Source organism: Hippopotamus amphibius, chromosome 7, assembly GCF_030028045.1.
Source record: "Hippopotamus amphibius kiboko isolate mHipAmp2 chromosome 7, mHipAmp2.hap2, whole genome shotgun sequence".
Classification (NCBI taxonomy): domain Eukaryota; kingdom Metazoa; phylum Chordata; class Mammalia; order Artiodactyla; family Hippopotamidae; genus Hippopotamus; species Hippopotamus amphibius.
This window is the reverse complement of record NC_080192.1, coordinates 125,941,287-125,960,434: the sequence shown is the minus strand read 5'-3', so window position 1 is coordinate 125,960,434 and position 19,148 is coordinate 125,941,287. Positions and strand designations below refer to the sequence as shown.

The 19,148-nt window shown below is 48.3% G+C and overlaps 1 protein-coding gene across 1 annotated transcript in view; it reads right to left on the bottom strand.

The window, feature by feature from the left end:
* The window catches only part of ALK (ALK receptor tyrosine kinase), a 695,731-nt gene that overhangs the window by 104,807 nt on the left and 571,776 nt on the right, over positions 1-19,148 (bottom strand). The window contains exons 6-8 of the mRNA XM_057743015.1: positions 13,362-13,493; positions 6,075-6,206; positions 3,683-3,783 (exon numbers count right to left, since the gene is read on the bottom strand). Coding sequence (XP_057598998.1) covers positions 3,683-3,783; positions 6,075-6,206; positions 13,362-13,493 — 365 coding nt within the window. The remainder of the gene's footprint in view (positions 1-3,682; positions 3,784-6,074; positions 6,207-13,361; positions 13,494-19,148) is intronic.

Here is a 19,148-nt window from a genome sequence, read left to right as displayed (position 1 = left end):
CCCACTTCGTGGGTCGCTTTCATTTCTGCAGCACATAGAAGGAAAACTACTTCCATGGTTTAGAGGGGAAAAGAGATTGAGGAAAGCCTACTTTTTTCCCTTGAAGCCTTGTTCTGTCCTGAGAACATGGTTTAAAATATTCTAGTCACAGGCAGGCTATTCAAATAGAATAGAATTTCAAACCACACGGGGCTTGTTGAGACATTCAGGCTTCTAGGATGTGTGAAAGGCAGGGGGAGGGACGGAGACAGCCCCTGCCACTCTCCCGTCCTTTTTATTACCAGCAGCTGCAACGCTAGACACATCCCAGTGTGTCTTCCAGCCACAGCGGAGGCGAGCAGTTCTTAACAGCAAGCGAGCACATGAAAGCCACCGCAAGGCTCCCCTCCCCAGTGGCAACTTTAATTATTTGAACTGGAGCTCAGCAAAATAAAAATAAAAATAAAATAAAATCTGAATATATGGTAAGTGGCTCCTCATTTTCCCGCAGAGAAGAGCTTGTGGGTCGGTGGGTGGGCAGGGCTGGGCAGAGGTCTTTAAATATTCATGCCCCGCGTGCAAGTGTGCAGAGCGATGGAGGAGGCAGCGGCACCACCAAGGCCAGGCGGCGGAGAGAGGCGGCTGGCTGCAGCGGCTGCAGTGGCTGCAGGGAGGAGGCCAGAGCTGGCACGCTTCTGAAATACCCTGGAAGCTGGCTGGCACAAAGACACGCCCTGGCTGTGTCTCCATCATTGGGGGCACCTGACCTGGCTCCACGTGGGTTCTGAGGGGTGCTCTCCCAGCCCCTTCTGTCTCCACCACCTACGTCCCCCACCCTGTCAATGCTAACTTCTTCTCGGACTCACCTTTCTAAAAGGCAAATTACATCGCATTCTTTGGTGCCCCAGGTAATGGAGAATAACCCTCAGCATGGGCTCAGAGTGAACTTCGGTCACAACCAGCAAGGACGCCTATGGCCAGTCACTCTTAAGTTTCTGTGTGTCTCCAAATCACCAAGAGTGGGGTTTGAAAATGCAGATTCCTGGGCCCCCACTAGCAATGTCATTCGGGAAGTCTGGGGTGGGACCCAAGAATCTGCATTTGTCATATTTTCCAAGTGACTGCAACTGGAGAAACATAGTCCTACTCGTTAGCTTGTAGCTAGATTTTCAAGGAAATGTATTGAAGGGGACTCCAGTTCCCCTATGGAATCCACTGATGATTGTGGTGTTTCTTGGAGTATTTTGAGCTATTCTGCATTACCTCAACTTCCTGGCGGTCGTGGACCAGGACTGTTAGGGTTTAGAGAAGATGCTCAGGGGCGGGTGTCAGCCTGGAGCTCAGCTCAGCCAGCCGCCTGTCCCCGTGGGCCTGACCCTCATCAGAGACCTTCACTCATGGCTCTATCCAGTGCCCACTTTCCTGCACTGGGGCCCTACAGCCAGTGGAGGCATCTTCAGGATTGGGGGGTTAACCTCACGCAGTCCCACACAGCAATGCAACATCCATTTCCCTGTCACTGACGTTCAGCCAACCTGAGAGACAAACATCAACTTCCTGGCTTCTGCATTTAGGATTCAAGTGAAATAGATGGCACGGCTTACAAACCTGGAAATGCATATTTCTATTTTGGCCATTTATTTTTCTGATGAAAACATTTCCCCCAACATTGGGACTTCAAAGACCCATCAGCCTGAGATGAATGGTCTGAAAACCTGAATGCGAAATAACTGTGAGCTGAGAGCAGAATGGACTCACTGCCTTCCCTTCCATCCTCGTGCTGAGCCAAGTTCTGGAAAAGGGCAGAAAATAGCAGAAACAGCCTAGAGCAAATGTGACTGGAGGAATAATAAAATGGGCCAGTAAAACAAAACACCTGTTTAAGTTATTGATCAACCCAAATGTTATTAGAGAAATGATGAAGTATTAGAAAAATATCATTTTTACCTTGACATTTCTTTTTCTGAAATTAGGCTCACATTAAATCTAGTGAAGAATAAGTTTAAAGATGAAATGTTTTTAAGGGTCCCCCTCACTTCTCAGATGGGCCAACCAACTCTCTCATTTAGAATTCCTCTTAAGAAGCCTCCCTTTCTAGGTGCTGCCCTGAGGCCCCTGAGAAATATCAACGACTGAGTAATTCCACCATCTGCACCAGAAAGCTGGTTTCTCAAATACAATTTAACATAATGCATCTACATATTTGTGCTCTGACTTCTTCCAGGAAGGCTTTAAGGTGGCTCACGGAGATACGTAAAATCTAGTCAGATAACATGAACTGGGAGAGGATGAGGAAGATGGGGCAAATGTTGAGTTATAAAATCGAACCCGGAGTGAGGCTGCTACAAACTGCCCATCACGAACCTCTACTTGCTTAAGGTTAAAGCCTCATCTTTAATTTGACCGTTTTCCTGATTAAAACAAAAATCATTGATACATCTTTTCCATTCTCCTTTGTTTTATGTCTGTGATTTTTATTTCACAAAAAGCCAGGAGGGCTTGAATTTGCCTGCATCCCTAAGCAGAGGAAGCCTCTTTCCTGCACCCCTGTTGGTGAAAGCCCTGCTTGCCTGGGATTGCTAGCAGTGGGAGAGGGGATGAGAATCTGGTCAGTTTCAAAATGCCACAACTTGAAAGGAAACAAATTGCTCAGAGGGCACAGAGCTATTCCTGAAATGAAGCCAGAAAGGAATTTCTCCTGTGAGTTTCCAGAGAGGGTGGACCAAATCTAAACTCTGTGATGGCGTTCCACTACGTGCAAGGTGTTGACGCAGTGCCTGGGGCGAGTGCAAAGACACTCAGGCAGGGCCGGGCTTTCCCAGAGCATGGAGTCAGGGTTTTGGCTAAAGTCCTCTTCCTCCTCCCCCATTCTCCTTTGCATATTTATACAGGGTACCAGACACTGTTGGTTAACTATTGTAGTACTTACTTTGTGCCAGACCCTGTGATAAGCGCTTTACGTATATTAACCTATTTAAGCCTCACCTCCTTGGGGTAGGCACTCTTATTGTCTCTACCTTCCAGGTGGGGAAACCAAGGCCCGGAGAGGTTATGAACTGATAAAACAAATTGTATGGCCAATCACTGATGGAATGTGGCTCAGGCTCAGGTAGTTGATTCCAGAATCCACGAGCTTAGTCACTGGGTCCTGTTGGGGTCTAAGCACACCTCCTGGTCCCTAGGGAATGTGACCTTGTGCTAAGAATTATGGCACCAGTCTCTCAGTCCTCACACTAAAGGGGTAACAGCTACATGAACAGTTTGGGTAAGTGGCTCTGGAAGTACCTCATTAAATGCCATTGATGCCTTAGTGAAATGTATGTAAGTTGATGTATCGATGCTCTGTAAAATTTGAAATGTATTATAAGAGATTGACATTTTTAAAAAGGATTCTGTAGAAAGTCGCCGTCACCATACCCTGTTATGCCTTGGAACTATTTTTTGGTTTTGCTTAAATCAAGGTCCTACTGCAAACAGTTTAGTGCAGCTGAGTCTGGTGTTTAAGGTAAAAGTCTCTGCAGATGGGACTTTACCACGTTGGTGGGTACTGTCTGCCTAGAATTTGGCACAAATGGCCCTCTTGCCCTCCCACAGGAACCAGCAGCCCGACCATCAGGCTACTTAGCTCATCTGTGTGGGCTCATCTAGAAGTGCCCAGATGGGGGAGGAGAAGGCAGAGAACTAGAGGAACACTGAGACTTGCCTCGCACGGAGAGTTCTTTATCGGTGCGGGAAACGTAGCGCTGGTCACTGTAGCACTTTCAGAGGTGGGGGCGTCAGTGGTGCTGAGCAACAGGGCGTGGCCTGGGAAGAGAGGAAAAGAGTCAGAAATGCACCGTCCTCTTGCACCGAAGGGCCTCGGGGTGCAGGGTTAACGGGCTCGGCAGCGTCCAGAGTTCTCTAGCCTCGGGACATCTCTGAGGACATTGTTTTCTGCCTCCTCCAATGGGTAAGACGCCTGTTTATCACTGTCTACAAAACTTGGCTCGTGCAAAGGTCTTCATTCCAAATGGCCTGCGACATCCCAGCACCATACACCTGGGCTACTGCATCGCTGATCTCCCAAGGTCATCAGTTTCAGCCCACAGCCCAGGAGCAGCCTGAAGCGTGCTGCACTCCCCCAGGCCCACACCTGCCCCCTTGTTTCCAGCCATGCCAGCGCTTTGCCCTCTAGTGGCCTCTAAACCGTCACTGTCTTCTCCCCTCTCTGGAGCCCAGGTCATCCTGCTCCCCATGCCCTGACCAGGAAGACTCAATTACAGTTTTCTAAGCACAGACCTGCCTGAAAAACCTGGTAGAACAGGAGCCACATGGCGGTGGGGAGAAGCATGTGCAAATCTCTAGGAGCAGTCTGTCTATGGTAGATGCTATGGAGATGGGGCCACAGTGAACCCATGACTTTTTAGGGGCCTCACAGAACCCCAGGTAGGACTTCAGTCATTCATTTCAAGTTTTCTCTGTCTCTCAGCAAAGTCTGTAGAGTTACCACCAAGTAACACATTCAGGTGGGTCCAGTATAGAGTAACTAGGACAGGCCAGGAATCTTAGAAAGCACCCTGCCCATCCTCGAGGAAAGATCCAGGGGCTGGGGTTACGTGACCAGGGAGAGGAAAGGCCTTTCGCGGCGGGTAGGTCACAGTGGTTGTCTTCGAATAACCGAAGGGCTGCCTTTGCGGGAGAGGGCATAGTTGAGTTCTGTGGGGCTCCAGGAGACAGAAATCATGATCGGTGAGTAGAATTTACACAGGGGTGGGGCTCACCTCGAGGACGAAAATTGGTGCTCGATTCTGAGCTGTTCAGCAACAGAAAGGGCTACTTTCGGAGGCAGTGAGAGCCCTGTCGCTAGAGGGATTCGACAGAGCTGGACGTCTGCTTGCTGTGGGGGCTGTCAGGGACTATCCGAGCAGACGTGTGAAGATTATGTCTGGCTTTGAGCTGTTTCTCTTCTCTGCTCCTACAGACAGGGTGCTGAGGATGAGGCAGAACGGTTGAGAGGCCGGGAGGAGAAGCAGGACCTCTTGGCCTCCACATCTAGGAGGGCCCTGCAGCACTCCCCCGGTGCAATAACTCAGCCTCCTTTCTAATGGGGCCCAAAGCCAACTCACTAGACACAGCCAGCTCCAGGGACCAAAGCCATAACTACGCGGGCTCTGAGATCCTCAGTGGCCGATCTGGACATTGTCCTCTCTCACGTTTATCATGAGTATTCATTCTTAAAGGAATCTGTAGGGTGTATGATCTTTGCTTGGAAAGACAGGAATTTTGGTACAAGAGACTTGAGCTCCACAAAGGGCAGGTAAATACAGAGGAGGGGAAAGAGACCCCCTCCATCCTGCAGAGAGGTGGGCCCCAGGGCCTGCTCTGGCCTAGCCATTGTGTACAGACCAGGGATAGGCCCATGGCTGGATGGTCTGGCCTCTTCAGCAGCCCAGCTCTTGGAGATACGCCGGCCTCACAGACCTCCTCTGATCCCACGTCCGGGCCAAGTACCTCCAGGTGTGGCGTCAGCCCTGCCCAGCGTGGGTGGCATCTCTTGGGTGTGTGGAGGCCCTCTGCTCCTCTGGCAGTCAAGCCAGGGCTGTGAGAGGCTGGGCTATAATAAGGGGAGGGTGGGAGCTGCCAGTTTCAGCTGGAAGTGGGAGCGGGGGGTGTGGCTGAGGAAGGTGGGCCACAGGGAATGATCTAGATATGGGGCAAGGTTCCCAGGCACAGTCCTGGGGCAAATGACACCAGGGCCTCCCTGAGTCTCAGCCTTCCCAGGCATAAAGAGGGCTGTCGTCTTCCTCGTCCCTCAAGGAATTCTGTGCTGATACACAGTAGCTTTCAACAGACACTGTTGACTTAATAGATTGTTATTGCTGTTGTTATTCTTATCTTTCAGCTAATCCTTTATCAAAGTTCTCATCTTAAGGATCAAAAGGTGACGGCAGCCTTGGCTTGGTTTAATCATTCTAATGCCCACGAGGGTGTGAAGAGGGAATTGTGTGGGAGCACCCCAGGGCAGGTGGGGGCAGATCCAGCGGCTCTGGGATGGTGCCCCAAGTCTGTCATCTGGCCAGGTGAAAGGGGCCAGGGAAGGGATGAGGGGGCAGTACCTTGGTGGTCCTGGAACCGGGCATCCTTTAAGGTCCTGACTTGCCACTGGAGCTTGTGGGGTGACAGTGGGTTTTGGGTCCAGCCACAGAAGCCATCCTCGAAGTTGCAGTAAAAGCCAGCAGGGAGTTTACCTGCAGGGAGAGCACAGGGGCACGGTCATTTGCAGGACTGCTAAAGGCAAAACATGCCAACATCAAGTAAAGTTAGACAGGCACGACCATCCTCGTTAATAGCAGCTCCCCAGCCAGACCCTCAATGTCTAATGATGCTTATAGTGAGGAGAAGCCCAATCCCTAACTTGTACACGTGCTGCTTTACAGTTTTCTGATCTTCAGAAAATAATAACTTCACAGCATGGGGTATTGTTACCCTGGTTTTATATATGAAAAGCAGAGGCTCAGAGATGTTAAGCAACCTGACCAAGGTCACACAGCCAACGGGTAACCCAGCTGGCATTTGAACCCATCTCTCCTGCTTCTAAATTCTGTGCTCTTTATACAGATCCACCATGAACATGACCCTAGGAAAGCCAGTGTGTAACTCACGGAAATCCATTTCTAATGGTCGGCACAATGATAAGAAGGTGGTGGTGGCAGTGGGAGTGTTGGCTGGGAGTTGGTTGGTTTGGGTCCCTCAAATCACCCCTGTCTGCAGAGACACATATTGCTCAAAACTATCTGTTTGCGCCCCTTTCTTTCCCAACCCCCTTGCCATTAAGCGAAGCCACATGGCTAGTTCTGGCCAATGACATGTGAGTGGAAGTGATGTGCGTCTCCTCTGGATTGAGGCTGTGAAAAGCCTGGGTGTAATTTTCAGTCTCTCTTTTCTCCTGCTGAAGTGGACAAGGAGAGTTCTCGTTCCTGGGCACTGCTGCATGATGGTAGTGCTTCTGCCAGCAGGAGAGATCCCGTGGGGTAGAAGCCTCTCCTCCCCCGACCCTCAGTGGACAGGTACCATAAATGTTACGTTAAGCCACTGAAATCTGGGGATGGTTTATTACTGCAGCATAACTTAGCCTATCCTGACTAAGCAATCCCAGCCCCAGGGGCCTCTTTATATCATCTGTTGGCTCAGCATAAAGGGTCCTGTTATGCTTTTCTCTCCATAAGGCTGACCTCAGGTCCCATTAAAGAGCCCACAGTCAGCTCTAGAGACCATATATTTCCCCACTGCCCACAGAGGGAGGAGGACAGGAGAAGAGGGGTAGGGAGAGTTCACTTGCTCCAGCTTACTCAGAGAATGGATGCAGAGAAGGCTTTCAGCCCCAAGGAGCTAGTGGGTCATTTCGGGTTACCCTGAGAGCACCCAACAGCCCTGGGCAGGCCCGTCTTCATACCGGAGCTCTTGAGCCAGACCCACTGCTCCTAGTGTCCTTCCTCTGTCTCAGCCTTCTTGGCAGCAGCAGGCTGACAAAGAGGCCCTAACGCTTCCTGGCTGTGACAGCACCTTAGTGAATTATTACTCATTTCCCCCCGATTCTCTGTGCATTTCACACAGAGGCAGAATTATAAATTAAAACAGGCTGTCACTGACTTTGAGCATCTCTTCCCATTTATACCCCCCTGAAGAAATCATCCCCTCCCCCCAAGCCCTGCATGTTCCTCTGATTAAAAATCCAAAAGCTAAGGAGATCTTTCTATTTTATTTTTTATGCACCCCTCAAGGGATCTCACATTCACTTCTTTAGCAAAAACTAACTGGTAGCTGGAAGTGACCTTCCACAAAATGTCCTTCACACATGTGCTTTAAACCAAAGACCATGATGGAAGAGTCCAGCAGGCAATGGGCTCCTCGTAGAAGGAGGAGGCAGGGCTAAGCTTACTCTTCTAGGACATGGAGGCAGAGAACTTAGCCTGACTTATGGGCGTAGGGACCTCACCAGCACCATACACCTGGGCTCTGGTCCTACCCTCACCACTTCCTGCTGTGTGACCTTAGGTAAGTCACTTGCTTCCTCAGCCTCAGCTCCCTCAGTGAAGTAAGATTCGTGTATATTTCACAGGGCTGTTTTGAGGACAAAGTAAGGGAGTAAACAGAGCTGAGCAAATAGAGAGTGGTGGTGGCATCATTAGTGATCATTCATACTGGGACAGGGAAGTTCATCAGGGGATGGGCTGAAACTGCCAACACTGCCCTAGGGACCGGAGATAAGTCCCTCAGCTGCCTCTCTGGAAATATCTATGCCTTCCACTGGGACAGGAGTGAGGAAAGCCATTGGCATTCTCCACCTTCTGGAAGCCCATCCTTGTCCTGGCATACGATCCAGGGTGAGCTGGGACTGGAAGCCCCTTTCTTTTTGGAAGACTGAATAAAAGGAGATGAGGTAGGCAAAAACAGTTAGGTCGACGGGCAATTGATGTGACAATTAAAACCTTGAAGTGTCAGTGGGGGTGCTGAGAGGATTTCCACCACTGTAAGCACATTAGGGCACGTGCTCAGCAAGAAGCCAGTCCTGAGGAAGCTGGGGGGCAGGCGCCAGCACCAAGCCCTTGGCGGATCAGGCTGGGCTGGGGAAATTGCTGTGAAGTCCACTGCTGAGCAGTGTTGATGCCCAGCGTCGAGTCTAAGGTGTCACCTCCTTTGATCACGTACTCAGTGCTTGACACATTGTAGGACCTCAGTACTAATCTGCTGAATGAAATGGGAGTGGGTTCAGTCCCCTAACCTTTTGCCACTCAAAATGTGGTCTGGGGACCAGACACATTTGTATCACCTGTGAAACTGTTAGACATGCAGAATCTCAGGTCTCTCCTCCCTACCCCTCACCCACTGAATCAGAATCTGCATTTTTAATGCTCTGCAGGTGACTCCTTTGTACCTTACTGTCTGAGAAGTGGTGCTCTAACCCACCCTCTTCTTGGGCTGCAGCCAGTGATTTTGTTGGCTCGATGGCCAAATCGGCTGTGTGTGGGTCAATCATTCCCGCAACATTTGGCAATTATGACACCTGATTCCACTCTAAGAGAGACAGATTGGTCGAGTCACAGAGATGTGACCTCAGCAGCAGCTGCAGGAACTGCCAACTATAAACTCCAGGCCAAATGACACTACTTCTTCTCCTTCCTGTGTGACAACTCTGTTCACATGTTTGATGAATATGGGTTATACATTTCCTTGGAAATATAGAGTCAGGGGAAAAATGCTAGAAGAAATATATCAAAATCTGATGGTTATTTCTGAATGTCTGAGAGGAGGATTATGGGCAGTAGTTATTTTCTCCTGTGTACTTTTTTGATTTTCCAAATGTTTTACAACCAACATGTTTTATTTTACAATAAAGAAATAAACTTTAAAAAAACTGTTTTTGCCTGACAGGAAGAGTAACCCCACCAAACCGATGAAATTATTGAGTATGTGGAGGGGGAGTGAGCTGCCTGCAACACCACGTGAGTCAATGACCCATCCAAGGGATGAAGCGGGGCCACCTGACGCTTTTCTGGGGCACCATATGCCATCGAGGCTGTTGCTCAGGACACACAGGGAACCCTGAAGACACCCTTCAGTGAGTTACAGCATCCTGGGATGTAAACGTGGACTGGCAATTAGAGAGCGAGGGTACAGTGTATGATGTGTGGGTTTGGAGGATGGTGTGTGAACGGACATGTTCATGATTGGGTGGAGAAGGACAAGGGCAGTGCCACCTCCATGTCAGGTTCCCTACTCATCCCAGCCAGAAATGTCCCTCTAGGTTGAGTCTGATAATCTGAATGAAGCTCTAGTGTGTGTGTGTAATTCCTTCTGGGGAAAGTGTGGGGAGTTGAGGCTGGGAGTTGACAGGATATAACCTACTTTTCCCCTCCAAATTCCAACCATGGCAGGGCTTGGTTGAACACTCTGGCTCGAGATTAGTGACCCTCATGGGGGTTCCTTAGAAGACATGGACATCCCCAACAGGCTTAAAGTGACCACTGCTCAGAGAAAATGTTCTAACAGGTTCCAGACCACCTGGGAAGGACAAGGTGAGCTTTAAGAGCATCGTCCGTAATGCATCACAGGCATCAGCACATCAGCGGGCACTGTGTTCCAATTCGTATTAGAAATGAGAAAAGCGAGGCCTAGAGGTTGGAGACGAATGAGCTGATTATCCCCCAGAAGAGCCCTGGACCCTCCCTGCCTTTTCCTGGCCCCATCTTCCTGGGTGGATATGTAGTGAGGGCTGTGCTGGAAACTGCTGGAAACTCATGAAACAAGTGAGTCTGGCTTGCAGAGATTCAGAGCATGGGCTTTGGAATCAGACTGGATCTGAATCACTGCTCAGCCACTGGCTAACAGTCTGATCATGGACTCCAGGCTCCTCATCTGTAAGATGGGTATAATAGCATCACACAAGATCGCTGCGAGGGTGAAATGAAGAGTGTTTGGAGCAGCTCCCGGCATATAGAAAACGCTCAATAAATGTTAGCTGTTACTATCATTGTTGTTGTTATTTTCATGGGGATGGTTTCCAGAATCAACATCAGCCAGTGTGGTAGGGAAAACAGCAAAAATGACAGAGAGAATGGGGTGGCCAAAAAAGGAAAAGAATATTTACTGAGAGTACTACCAAGATCAGAGTACAAAAAGATCAGAATAACCCTCCTTCTAATTGAATTTCCCTTCTATCAACTGATTTCTATAGCAAAGAACTCCATGGGGGGTGTTCTTCAGGGCAGAGGGGTCATTCTGACAGCTGGGCAGAGCAGCTTTTCAAGTGTGGCTGAGAAGCCTTCTGGGCTCTGGGCGCCTGCCCTCCTTACTGGAACCAGGCTGCCCTCAAGCTTAGAGTTGGCCCTGAAAAGCCATTAATGGCGAGCCTCAAAATGTGCACAGTAATGGGCTGGATCCCGCAGGCTCAAAGCTCTAATCCCTACATGCTGTGTGACCCTGAACAAATCAATTACCTTCTCTGTGCTTTCATTTTCCCAACTGTAACTCAGGGCATGGACTGCCTGACCTGTGTCTCAGCTGGGAAGTGTGTATCAAAACTTTTAAAAAGGTGAAAGCAAAGTCACACAGCTCAGAGGCACTGCTGCAAATGCTATAGAGACAAATAACTAGAGAGACACACACAGGCCCCTGTCCGGGGCATCATGGGCGGGCCTGGCTTCCTCTTGGTCCGTGTGTGTAGTGAGAGCTCCGAGAGAAAGCCAGGAGCAGAACAGCGTGGAACAAGCAAAGGGCTTACCTGCAACTCTTTACTGAGTTTTATCTAAACAACCACTATTCCAAGATTATTGGAAAACTTCACTGGAAAGTTTTGTATAAAAAGGACGATTTTCAAATTGAAAAATAGATTTCTTGACGGCTTCATTTAAAAGGGAATAAGTAAAACCTTTCTTCCCCTAAGGGAAAATCTGTCCTCCAAATGACCTGGGGGACATTGTTAACTTCTGAAGGCTACTTGGCAGGCCACAGCGTCTTGGGGCCAGCGTGTCCGAGGGAAGGGGCATTCGCTCAGCTGTCCAAGGCCCACAGCACCCCTGGCTGCTGCATCCTTCCCCAACCACGGCACCTTTGTTGCACTCCCTGCCCCTGTGTTGGATTTTCAGCGCTACGGATGCTGTGTTACTCATCTCTGCTCCAGGATCTGAGGCACTTTTCAGCTCACTTCATATATGTTCTATAAGTGTTGGTGGTTTCCCTGGAGAAAACGCCTAGAATGTACACTCCTCTCCAGGCAGCGGCTGAGAACACTGTCTTCAAGTGGAGTGAGCACTGGGCTGGGAGTCTAACTCTGCCCCTAAACCCAGTGAGACCTCAGCAACCTGCTTCCTCTGGGGAGCCCATGTCTCCCAACTCATTTATTCATTTTAGTCAGCAGAGAGTCAGTGAGCACCTATGCTGCACCAGGAATCATCTGAGATCTTGGTTTGGGGAAGAGGACCAGGCCCCCTTTGTCCACAGTGAGGGAGAGAGACATGGAAACCACCTCCATGAAATGTAACAGATGCACACCCACTAGGATGGCTAACATAAAAAGACAGATGATAGCAAGTTTTGATAAGGATATGGAGAAAGTGGAACCCTTACACATTACTGGTGGGAATGGAAGATGGTGTAGCCATTTTGGAAAACAGCTCGGAAGTTCCTCAAAACGTTAAATATAGAGTTACCACATGACCCAGCAATTCTACTCCTAGGTAGGAAATTTCATTTCCAAGAGAAATGAAAACATCTGTCTGCATAAAAACTTGTACATGAATGTTCACAGCAGCATTCTTCATCATAGCCAAAAGTGGAAACAACCCAAATGCCACCCATTTTTGAATGGATAAACAAAATGTGGAAGAGCCATGCAGTGACGTATTTTTTGGTGATAGAAAGGCATGCAGTACTGATGTACGCTGCAACACGGATGGGCCTCTAAAAACATCATGCTGAGTGGGAGAAGTTAATCACGAAAGACCACATAGGATTCCATTCATATGAAATGCCCATGAATAGAAACAGGAAGTAGGTTAGTGGTTACCTGGGGCTAACGGTGGGTGATGGGGGTGGGGAGAAGGGATTGCAGGGAAATGAGGAGAGATTTCGAGGGGCTTCTTTTTAGAGTGATAAAAATGTCCCCAAATTAGGTTGTGATGATGGTTGCCCAGTTGTGACTACACTAAATTGTACACTTTGAATGAATTGTATGGTCTATAAATCATATCTTTAAAAAGCTGTTAAATAGTAATTAATGAATGTTATGGTGCATGAATTGGGGGGGGTGGTTCCAGAGGAAGAAGAACCAACTGTACTTGTGGGGAATGGTCAGAAGAGGCCTCCCAGAAGGACTGACTCTTGAGGTGAGTCTTGAAGGAGCAGATGTGACTTCAGATGGGAAAGGGCATTCTGGGGAAGGGATAGGACACAAACAAAGCCAGGGAGGTGTGAGGGAGCTGAGGCGTGGTTTGATACGGCTGGAGCTGGGGTGGGTGGATGGTTGGGAGGACGAGGGAGGCAGGTGGGTGGGTGATGAAAGAAAGGCTTAAAAAGTGAGGGAGGTCTGGGCGTAAGGGCTTCTCATGTCATGTTAGAGTTGGGCTTTAGTCTGCACATTTTCTCTATGCATGAAGATGCTGAGAGCATAACTTATAAGATCTTGCTTAGTTCTTAATTATATACTGTTTCTAGACCATGGGTCTTAGCTCTGTCTTTTGGAGACTGTGTGTGTAGCTTTTGAAAGTTGCCACTGAGAGGACACAAGTGGCACTGAAGGTAAAGGAGGTCGTTCAAGCTCGCGTGCCTCGCTTGGTGGGGGAAGGAGGGGGTAGGGGCACGGGGTGGGGTGGGGTGGGGTGGGTGCGGCAGCCCCATCTACTCACTGCACAGCTGGCCCTCGTCTTCTCCCCGGGCACAGTCCCGACGGAAGTCACAGGCCTGCCCAAGCTGGAGGACTGTCCCGTTCCAGCAGGTGAAGGAACTCTGCAAGGCCATCTTGGAGCCCGGGGATGTTCCTGGAGAGCACACAGACACGCACAGCCCTGGTCAGCTTGGGTGGTCCTGGGGGAAGGCTGCAGAAAGAGCATCCCTCCCCATGCCATTCACATCTCAAGGCCTGAGACAACCCCATTTTAAGCTGGCCAAAACCACGGTCAACACCAGCAGGCTGAGGGGAAGTCAAAGCCCTAACCGCCCCCAGCCCCCTGGCTGTGATGTGAGTAGGAGAGTGGCCCGAGCTTTGAGTCATGTTCCCCCAACAAGCTGGGGTCCTCCAACCTATGGCTTTAGTGTGCCGGGTGGCCAGCCTACAGGTGGAGTCTCATCTGCACACCGACAGCTGTCCCCTCAAGGTTAAATGTGGGCTACCAGCAGGCATATCTGGTCCAGTATATTGTCCCCGTGTTCTTGACCCCAGATCCACCATTGGAGTGACTAAAACACGCCGCACTGAACTCTACTCAGTGCTCTCTGGTGACCTAAATGAGAAGGAAATCCAAAAGAGAGGGGGTGTATGGATACGTACAGCTGATTCGCTAACACAATATTGTAAAGCAATTATACTCCAGTAAAAATGGAAAAAAACAAACAAACATGCGGCACGTTGTGTTGTGGAATGAAAAGAACACCATCGTGAGAGCCGGGCCCTGGGCCCTGGATCAGCCCCTCCTTGAATGGCTGTGTGATGCTGACCCAGGCCCTTCTCTTTCTGGCCCCCTGTCTCCCCATCGACAAAAGGAGGGGTTTTGATGGTATTTCCAAGGTCTTGTGCAGCTCTGAAATTCTCATATAAGTCATACTATCCAGTGGAGGAAGGGAGAGGGGGCAGTTTATAATGAACGTTCTAGCAGCTATTTGTTTTGTATCAAGAATGATGAGTGGTGACATTTAATTAACCTGTGAGCTCAGAGAGCCAGGCTGCAGTTGGTCTGGCCCAGCCTGCCTACTGAATGGGTGCCTTGCCTGGGGACCACCTAGCAAGGGCCTGGCTGGTATTTCTGGCTGAGTCTCCTGCCACCCAGCCTCAGTTGGTATGGGATGGGTGAGCCTCTGGCCCCTGTGGAGATGAGCAGGCAGGGCCCACCTGGGTTGATACCCCAGGTATGGCTGCCTTGCACTCTGTCCTATTTCCTAGCTCTATCCCTATGGTAGCTGGTGCCACAACAGTCTCCCCACCCCTATCCTACCCACCTCAGTGCTCAGCTGCGTGGTGGAGAGGATGAACCAGGACACCCACTTGGCCAAGTCCCACAGCTTCTCTGGGCCTCACATAAGGGGTGGGCTTCTCCAACCCTGGCTGTGAGATTAGACTCCCATTTATTAAATTTTATTTTAATAAAACCTTCCAGCTGATTGAGATGTGGGACTCTCCAGGTTAGATAATTAAAAATTCCATGATTTTCTAGTTCCCAACAGCTCTGAAACTAACACCAAGTCCAGGCTGTTTACTTCTAGAATCCCTCTGTGTACCTCAGCACATCTGGCTCCGTAAAGAAGCCAGGCAAGTCTTAGCAGAGCTCATTTCCTAAGTGGGGAAATGGAGTCAGGGAGGTTAAGTGACTTGCCTACGGTCACACAGCTGATAAGTGGGATTCAGACCCTGCCAGACTGCAAAGCTGCCCTCTGCATCTCATGGAAGAGGGATGCTGGAGGTGGCCCTGGGCCTGGCTGGGCATTCTCAGTAGCTCCTGGGCATGGGAAACACAGGCCTTGCTTCCTTCAGGAAGTCACATCCAAACTCTTTAACCTGTTCTTAAAGGCCCTCTGTGACCTGGGCCCAAATTTCCTTTCCTGTCTCACCTCTCTCTGTCTCTCCCCATGAGCCCTGTGCTACACACCCGTCTGGCGTTGGTTCGATGCAGCCTGGTGCTGGAACACATGTGTATGTTCCCACCTTCTCCACCAAGTTGCTTGAGCCTCTGTGTGTTCCCAGCCCTAGCCAGTGCCTGGTCCCTGGGAGGGTTCACAGAACCCCTGCACATTAGGTCACCTGTCTGTGGCTGGCTGCATCATGCCTCGATCCTAATCCCCCAAACCTGTGAATATGGTACTTTATGTGGTGAAAGAGACCTTACTGGTGTGATCAAGTTAAGAATCTTTATATGGGAGGTTATCCTGATTATCCAGGTGGCCCAACATAATCACAGGGTTCTTATAAGATGATGACTAGAAAGCTAACGTGAGAAGTAGATGTGATGATGGCAACAAGAGTTTGGAGCAATGTAAGGAAGAGGTCAAAGGCATTTAGGATAATAAGAAAAACCCTCAGGACTTCCCTGGTGGTCCAATGGTTAAGACTTTGCCTTTGAATTAAGGGGATGAGGGTTCGATCCCTGGTAGGGAAGCTAAGATCCCACATGCCTCAGGGCCAAAAAATCAAAACATAAAACAGGAACAATATTGTAACAGATTCAATAAAGACTTTAAAAGTGGTCCACATGAAAAAAAATTAAAAAAAAAAAAAGAGAGAAAAATTCTCCTTCACTTTTGCTTGGTGATTGCTGTTTTCTGAAGTATTTTTTCTTGTGCCTTATACATGATCATGAAATACAGTTAGGACCTTATTGCCCTTGTTCGCAGCCCTACCAAAGAAAACATGAGCCACATAAAATGCCTGCAAAGCCTTCCTCAACCTATGAAACAAATGTAAGCTGTTTCCTGTTTTATTTACACGTTATGATTAAGGCCTTGTTTCTCATCGTGTGTTTTCATGAACACGTGCATGTTTCATACACCAATTACTTGTCATTCCCCAAACAGCTTTTACTTTTACAGTTTCTTTTACTTTCCTTCATTTGGAAAATATATGCCTATTGTCTGAAGTTCAAAACCAGGGTAAAAATCAACAAGACAATGCCCAGAATCTCACTATCCAGAGGCCGTCTTTTTTAACATCTCGGTAGATTTCTCTTTCGTTTTTTGGCTTATGCTTTAAAAGTGTGTATAATTGTATCATGTGTGTATGTTGCTTAAATTAATTAAGGTTATATCACAAGCTTTTCTAAGGGTTTAAAAAGTCCTCACAAGAATACTTTTTAATGGCTATAATAGTACATGATATGTACCATAATTTATTTCAACATCACTCAATGATTGGATTGTTAGACTGTTTATAATAACACTTTGAAGAATATCTTTGAGCATAAACTTTCGCCTGCCTTTCAGATTATTTTCATAGGATAGATTCCCAGAAGTGGAATTACTGAATTAAAGGGTATAAACATTTTAAAGGCCCTTGATACATATTGCCAAATTGCTTTCTAGAAGTTAATCCAATTTACACTCTCACCAGCTGTGTTCATACACGCACGCTCCTCTTCCTACATCCGGGCCAAGCCTGAATATTACCATGATTTTTAACTGAAGGTATTTCCCTGCTGTTCTTTTTGTATTTCTTTGATAGTGAGGGTAAATATTTTTTCCCACATGTTACCAGCTTTATTTTACTCTGATGTTTAGGGAATTGCCCACTTCCTTTTGCCAATTTATCTATTAGGTTCTTCATGTTTTCCTATTGAATTGTATGAGGTTATTAATAAGGATGTGAAACTATTTACTACATGCTTGACATTTTCCCTCAGTATTTTATGTGTATTTTCATTCTGTTTATAATGCATCTTGGTATCTAGGAGTTTAGAATTTGTACATAATCCAAACCTATCTATACTCTCCTTGGTGATTTCTTCTTTTTTGTCTTAGAGAATTTGTTCCATGTGGGGTTGGCAGGTAATGTGTGGGCCGCCTTTTGCAGTCTTTTGGCTGCTTTCTCATTGCTAAGGTTGCCCTCTCATTAGGGAATGTCTTCCACCAACTCATCCTCTTTCAGCAGTGGGGATACAGATCTCACCCCGTTATCTGTGACAGTTTCATGGATTCTCCCATTCTTTCCCCATCCATGGACCACTCTTTCCCCTGGGCTTCCATAGCATATTACTTCTTCTTGCAGTTAACATGGTAGACATTCTGCTGTTATGTTGTAACCAGCTGTTTGGATGCCTGTCTTCCTCACCAAACCGTAAGGAACTTGAAGGAAGGGATCAGGTCTTATCTTCATGAATCTACGACAGCACCTTGTATAGAGATCTCCCCACCCCAATATTTGGGACTTGAACTGCACTATGTATTATCCATTGAAGCTATCATCGTGCCCTTTTTATAGCTGAGAATACAGAGGCTCAGAGTGTTTACATGGCTTGCTAAGAGATTGGTGGAAACCCACACTTTCACATCGTACTCTCTAGCCTTTGTACTGTGTCTGTGTGTGGGGTCCCCCCTCCCCAGGTCATGGGTGTCCTCAGGAGTGGTGACAATGGGTATAAAAGGGAAGGGAGTCAGTATCCCTGCCCTTCACTCACAAACCTGGACAAAGGAGGGGTCTGGTCATAGGAGGGGCGTGCTGCTTTCACTCTCTGGATGCTTCAGTGTTTATCTCCAGGACCTCTCTGCTGCATAGCCACAGCCCAGAGAAGCCAGCTCCTTTGGCCCTGCTTCTACCAACTCCTCCCCATCTCCTTTCCCTGGCTGGAGACTTACACACTCCCCCATACCACAGGGAACGTTATGCTGTGAGACATTCAATTAGATGGACGCCTGGTACTCTGATCTCTACTGCCAGCCCAAACTCAAAACTAATGAGGCACAACAAAAAACAACCGCTCTGTCTTCTCAAGTTCTTTTTTTTATGGGGCCCATAAATTCCAAGCAGGAAAAGTACCCTTGGTGAATGGCTTTAATCAAGGGCCTGAGTTTCTGAAACAGCATCCTTTCTGTGGTTGTGAAATGACTGTTCTGGCTTGTGGAATAGGGTAATCTAAGACCCTGGATGGTCACAGCCTGCTCCAATACAGTGAGGAAGGGGCGGAGCGTGGACAAGAAGATCCAGCACCCACTTCCTGCTGGCATATCCTGATGCCTTCCAGCCATAGGTGCCTGTGATTCCTGGAAAGCACTGAAACCCCAAGTGCTGTAATCACAGAAAGATTAGGGAGAGCTAAGATCAAGCCACTCTGGGGAGAACTGGTGCTTGGGGATCTTTTATAAGTGAGAGTCTTCTCTATGGAAATGTATTTATTACCTTTGGAAGGGTAGTTCTTCACAGAATGACAATGAAAGTCACTGGGGGTAGTAAACTGTCAGCATTCCTTACCTTTGTATAGCATTGCACTTTATCACAATGTGCTTTCCTAATCCTTCCCTCTTTGAACCTCATAAAAAAACTGGTATAATTGTTACTATTACATTTGATTAATCAGAAGACTGAGGACTCAAGAGATTAAATAATGGAACGAGGAATGCTTTTCTAAACAGTTAGGGACTATAAAATGCAACCAGTTACCTCCTAGGTGCTTTGCCTGAGACCTCACAGCTAGTAACCCACAGGGATGGCCCAGAACCTGGTCAGATGATCCCAGGTGGGGTTCTTCTCCCATCTCTTGGATTAGATCACCTTCTGCAGCAGCATCCTGACTGCCCACGGACTCACTTAGGAAGTTAGAAATACTGTTGATGTTCAGGCGCCCCCGGACCAATGAAACCAGTATCTCTGGAGGACAGGCCCTTGGCACTGGTGGTTTTAAAAGCTCCCGGGATGATTCTCACGAGCATAGGGTTGAGAACCACTTCCTTGGAGGGCTGGAGGATTTGCCCCTGAGCACCTGTGTCTCATGTGGGTC